General features: G+C 39.3%; 1 protein-coding gene across 1 annotated transcript; it reads left to right on the top strand.

Annotated features, from left to right (window-relative positions):
- The first annotated feature begins 1,224 nt into the window (after positions 1-1,224).
- Positions 1,225-3,482, top strand: LOC133733794 (dof zinc finger protein DOF3.2-like). Its single transcript, XM_062161431.1, has 2 exons — positions 1,225-1,769; positions 2,426-3,482. The coding sequence occupies exons 1-2, from the start codon at positions 1,740-1,742 to the stop codon at positions 3,338-3,340; spliced, it is 945 nt and encodes a 314-aa protein (XP_062017415.1). The 5' UTR covers positions 1,225-1,739; the 3' UTR covers positions 3,341-3,482.
- The last annotated feature ends 2,134 nt before the right edge of the window (positions 3,483-5,616 follow it).

The raw sequence follows: 5,616 nt of genomic DNA on the forward strand, positions 1-5,616 counted from the left end.
GGTGATTTGATGAAGATGTTATTATGAGCTTTCCTCGTCAAGAGAAGCAAATGGTGAAAATATAAATTAATGTCTCGATTGAAATATTAAGCTGACATCTTTTCTGAATATGTTATTTATAATGAAGCTATGTTGTGCTTGAAATTGATCTTATGTTTATCTAGTTTAATAAGCAATGTCAACTAGCTAAGTCAATCGGTTCTTGATTCAAAGGTTTTAATAGAATCCTAACTGTTCGAGTAGTACAAAGAGTTAAGAAAACTTTATATAACCGTGATCACGTTTCATGTCGTGATTAGGAAATCGACCCTCGAATTTTCTAAAAATATACTAAAAAGAGTCATTTCATATACATGCATGTTAGCTATATATTTCGTATATATAATACCCAATTTCCATACAATTTCATTGAAATATGCACATAAACTATTAAGATCCGGTTATAATTTTCGATGTATGAGAAGATTGAGATACATTAGAGCACACTATCAAACTCCCATACAGCTAGTTTTTGGGACACATACACTACAGAGTTGGTACTACTTGGTACAAAGAGGAGGGGATGTGAATTATGGTAGTATATTGCTTTGAGGATGATTAGGACTAGTCACAAAATGCTCCCATAGATGGACCACGAAGCATGACTACACGGCAAGACCAAAGCAACGAATTGCAGAGCTGCTTTCTCTCTCCCTGTAGCCATAGTGGGCTAAATAGCTCAGTCTCTCTAGGACTCTAGCCATGTCGTCGATCTACGAGTAATAATAGTAACGAAGAATGAAGTAACTAAGGAAAGAAATATTCCTTGTCTTGTGTCTCAATCAAACCCTGTCCCCTGCCTGTCCCCAACATCATCACCTTTGTCCACATCATCAAAAATCTCGATCAATCCCAGTAACAGCAACAACCATTCAACCAATTCAAATAATTTCACCAGTCTTCCAGTGGGTCCCTCACCCCCACTACAGTCCAAAACCAAGTGCCCACATCGTTTTCTCCTTCTTTGCTTGCTTAGACCAAGTCTCTGTTTTCGTTTGTCTTTATTATTATCTTAATTCTTTGTTTTTGGAACACGAGGATTGCGCTCGAGGTGAGAGAGAGAGAGAGAGAGAGGACTAAGTAAGGTTAAGGAAATTGGAGGCGAGCGGTGGTGGTGGTGGTAGTGGTGGGAGGGGTCAGCCGGTTTAGGGCCCGCACAAAAAATAGTTGCAATCCACGCGATAGTGGGGCCCACATGCGTAGGAGAGCAAGCGAGGTTTGCCTGGCTCTCTCTGAATCATCATCATCATCATCATCAGTAGCTGGCTCTCCCATTATATAAAGAAACCGTTACGGAAGAGGAGAGGGACCTGTGGGACTCGCTGCTCTTCTTCTACTACTACTAACTACTACTACTATTACTCCATCAAGCTTTCCTTCTTTCTTTCTCTGCGTGCAAGCTACCTAGCCAGAACCTCGAAACCGCCTCTCATATCCATTATCATCTTTCGTACGGCAGAACCCATCATTTTTATTTTTACCTAATTTAAGCTTCTCTCTAAGCCTCTCTGTCAGTCTCCTGTGGGTTTGCTTTGCTTTATATATATATATCCTCGCTTTGCATGTGACTACTGCCTTCCTTTTTCTTAAAAACCCAGAACTCTCTCTTTACTCTTCCATCTTCCAGTTCCTGTTTGGTACACAAACTAAGCCATTCTCTCTTTCAATTTTGGGGGAGTGTTTCATCAGTGCATGAGCTTATGGATCCTTCAAGTGGACAACAAAACCAGGTAGGACATGATCAGAAGCTTTTGAGTTTTGGTTTTGAGTGATAGCATGATCTTGTTGAAGCTTTTTTCATTTCTTTAGTCTCTATCTGGGTTTGTTTTTAATTCTGATTCTGGCTTTCCTCGGCCGGGTCGAATTTGTAAAGAAAGAAGTATTCATTTTTCCACAGGGGGAATTGATGATGTTCGAGTTTTGTTTTACTGTTATAATGCCTGATATCCCTCTCCTTCCTTCTTCTTCAGTTCTTTTTGTGCTTGAGTAGGTAAAGTAACATGGAAAGAAAAATTCCCTTGGGTTTTTGTTTCTGATTTTCATGTTTTGGTTTAAATTTTCACACTTGATCAGCACAACTAATTTGTAATTAATTAAATTCCCGGTCGGTAATTTGTTATTAATCGGTTCTGATTGTTCATGAAAAGAAGGAAGCAAACATGAAATTAAGTGTGTTGTGATCATAATTTAGTTAAATTCTCTGGTTTTAATATATCATGATGATGAGCATTACATGTCATTATGTCAGTTATGACTTTCAACACATGTATCATGAACTGTCAGGTGTTCAATCAAGTGACCATATATGACTTAAAAGCCAAGATTAGAATATAATCTATCATCATTTTGTATTCTAATTAATTCACTCCTTGGATCCACCTTTCAGGAAATGCAAGCTCATAATTCCCTAGACATGTTGGTTTGCTCAAAATCCCAGCAGCAAACAGACCAGAGAAAACCAAGGCCACAGCCAGAACAAGCCCTCAAGTGCCCAAGATGTGACTCCACCAACACCAAGTTCTGCTACTACAACAACTACAGCCTCACCCAGCCCAGGTACTTCTGCAAGTCCTGCAGGAGGTACTGGACCAAAGGCGGCACACTGCGGAACGTTCCGGTGGGCGGTGGCTGCCGCAAGAACAAGAGATCCTCATCGAAGCGATCGTCGCAAGACCCTCAACAACCACTCACTCCCAACTCCAACCCGCTCCTCCCGTCGCTCTCCTACGACTCCAATGACCTCAGTCTTGCCTTTGCTAGGCTCCAGAGGTCATGTGGGCAGTTGGGTTATGATGATCACCTATCCATGTTAGGAAACCCAACCACCAATTCCCACAGCGACATTTTGTCGAACGGTTCATCTGCATCAGCATCGCCAGGGTTTCTGGATGCTCTCCGGACCGGGTTTCTCGAAACCCACAACAGCAACAGCTTCCAGAACAATTTGTATTATGGGTTTGGATCAAGTGGGGGGAACACCATGGTGGGTGAGGCGGAAATGGACAATGGGGTTTGCGGAGAAATGGGGCTGCACCCTTATGAGGAATTGAGCAATGTAGCAACCACAACAGCTGTGACGGTCACAACAATGAAGCAAGAGCTGAGCAGAGATACTGAGACCAACAACAACAGAGTTTTGTGGGGGTTTCCATGGCAGATGAACAATGGAGATCATCACAACTTGAACATGGGTGGTGGTGGTGGTGGTGGTGGTGCTCATCATGAGTATGATAACTCAGGAAGAGAGAGCTGGAATGGACTTGCAAATCCATCTTGGCATGGACTTCTTCCCCTAGTTTAAAATCAAGTGGTACTCACCCAGAAATTACCAAAACTAAAAGCATAGGGTACTTTAAATTTAATTTGTTTACTTAGTTTATGATCAGAGACTCAAAATGTCAGTTTCAGTCCTCTATTAAGTTTTGTATTAAGATATGTCATGATATGATCTCTTCTCTTTTTTTTTTTTCTGAAATCCCAGATTTTGTTTGCTAACCAAGACAAAAAAAACTTGCAGAGGTTGCCATGGAATTTTTATTTATTATTCATTTCCATATAAATTTTAAACGAAGAGTGAGAGAGAGATGTTTCACGGTTTGGGCAGTCTGAACTCTGACTGGTTTGTTGGTTACAGGCTTTGGATGATTTCAACATATTCTGCTATGACTACATCTTAGATTTTTCAGGTAGATATTTGTGTTTTCAATTTGGGAGTATTAAATTAGAGAGGAATAATTATAATATTATTGGCGCTGATGGGTTTTCCTCCCCTCAAGGATTTAAATTTCAGTGAAGCATGACTTTGCATGAGCACAAATTTCATGGTGGATTTTTCCATTTTCTTAGCAGACCAAATCCAAGTTAGGATTTGGGCGTGAGAGAATAGTCAGCAGCTTCTGTTTTTGAAATCTGCTGTCTGGTTTTGTTTATTGGTTAATTTGAGCAAATTGGACTGACATTTGAATATTTGAGTGGGACAAGATTTTCAATGGGTGTTCTAACAATAGAATGGGAACATGGAATTTTACATTTAATTTTATATCATATGGTACTAGGTTTGGATATGAGAATGACAATATGTCCTATGGAAAATGACAGTGCCTGCCAAATAATTTTGAACCATATGGGTGTGGTTGTTGGGGCTATTCCAAGAGTTATTTTACTCGAGATGACCAAATCTACTTGCCTTCGTCATCATGACTCTATCTTTTGTCTATTCATTCTCTCTCTTTTTTTTTCCTTCTTTTTAATTTTTTTTATAAACAAGCAGATATTTAGTCGTAATGCTTAATGAGTTGTGTAATGAGGGATTTGGATTTGAGTGAGGACTCAAGATAGATGAGGCTAATTTAATTGATAATGTATCTTTTGTTATCTAGGGTGTTGTACGTACTCTTTTTCTTATTATGTTTTATGTGTATGAGATATTTTTAAATAATAAATCTTTGTGTTTTTTTTTTTAAATAAAATAAAATTTGGAACCCAATCTAACTAAGAACTCAGTCTCAGGCTCGAAATTATTATTAATAATTTAAGAATGATTGTATAGTAAGAGGGGACATATTACCTAAACTCGAGTACTATAAATCTAAAGTTTTACTTGTATAAAGTTTTAACGAGGCCATGTATAGCTCTTTGTTTGTAACCTCTCTCTCATTCAATGAATGTTTTGATTCTAAGAATAAAGAAGAGGATTAGGGAAGATTAACTCACTAGCAGCTCAAGGTCTATTTATACTTTTTTTTTTTTTTGGGCAAAGAAGGTCTATTTATACTTGGAGACTTTAATTCGAAGTTTCGAACACGTAGGTGGATGCGTTCTTCTAGAGTGTACAAAACTAAACGAGTGGTGCTTTTACATTGAATTGGGAATGCCAGTGTTTTTTTTTTTTTTTTTTTTTTTTGAAGAATATCATGTTGATATATTAATAAACTCAGGCCAGAAAAGACCATTACATATCCTCCCTCTACCATCTCAGGGTAGATAAAGAGTTTGTGGTATACCACAGCGATACATAGATTAGATCCGATCATTTGACGGTACCAATGCTCACTTATTCAAGAAAGCCTATAAACTATGTTACCAAAGACAAGTAAATAGGCTAAGTACATAAAAACTTAAATGAGACCCGACCCTAGAAGGCTGACCCACTTCTCATGAGGCCCAAGACAAGGCCCAAAGACCTCATCCCAGCCCCAAAAGGAGTAAGCAAGCCCAAAAGGCCCAGCTAATCTTGGCGTCGCGCAGTCATGACCCAGCAGCCCCATGCCACGGACTGCCCCGCCACCGGCCGCTACGATGACCACCATAACGAAAAGCTTCAAGTGCAACCACAAGGTCAGTTGCACCATTAGGACTCCCCAGCCCATGCCATGGAACGTTGAAACTGGTCGGAACCAGATCAACGATAAGGTTAATGCCAAGGGTAATATCACGGTCGTAAAAATTGTTTTCTTCCCTATCATTTTCTCTCCAAAACAAGCCGAAATTATTTCTAATCTTCTGTAGATAATAGATGAGTTTTTCTATTGGGACCTCCATATTTTCTCATTTGACCTCCATGCTCTTCACACCTCC

This window comes from Rosa rugosa, chromosome 2, assembly GCF_958449725.1.
Source record: "Rosa rugosa chromosome 2, drRosRugo1.1, whole genome shotgun sequence".
NCBI classification, from domain to species: Eukaryota; Viridiplantae; Streptophyta; class Magnoliopsida; order Rosales; family Rosaceae; genus Rosa; species Rosa rugosa.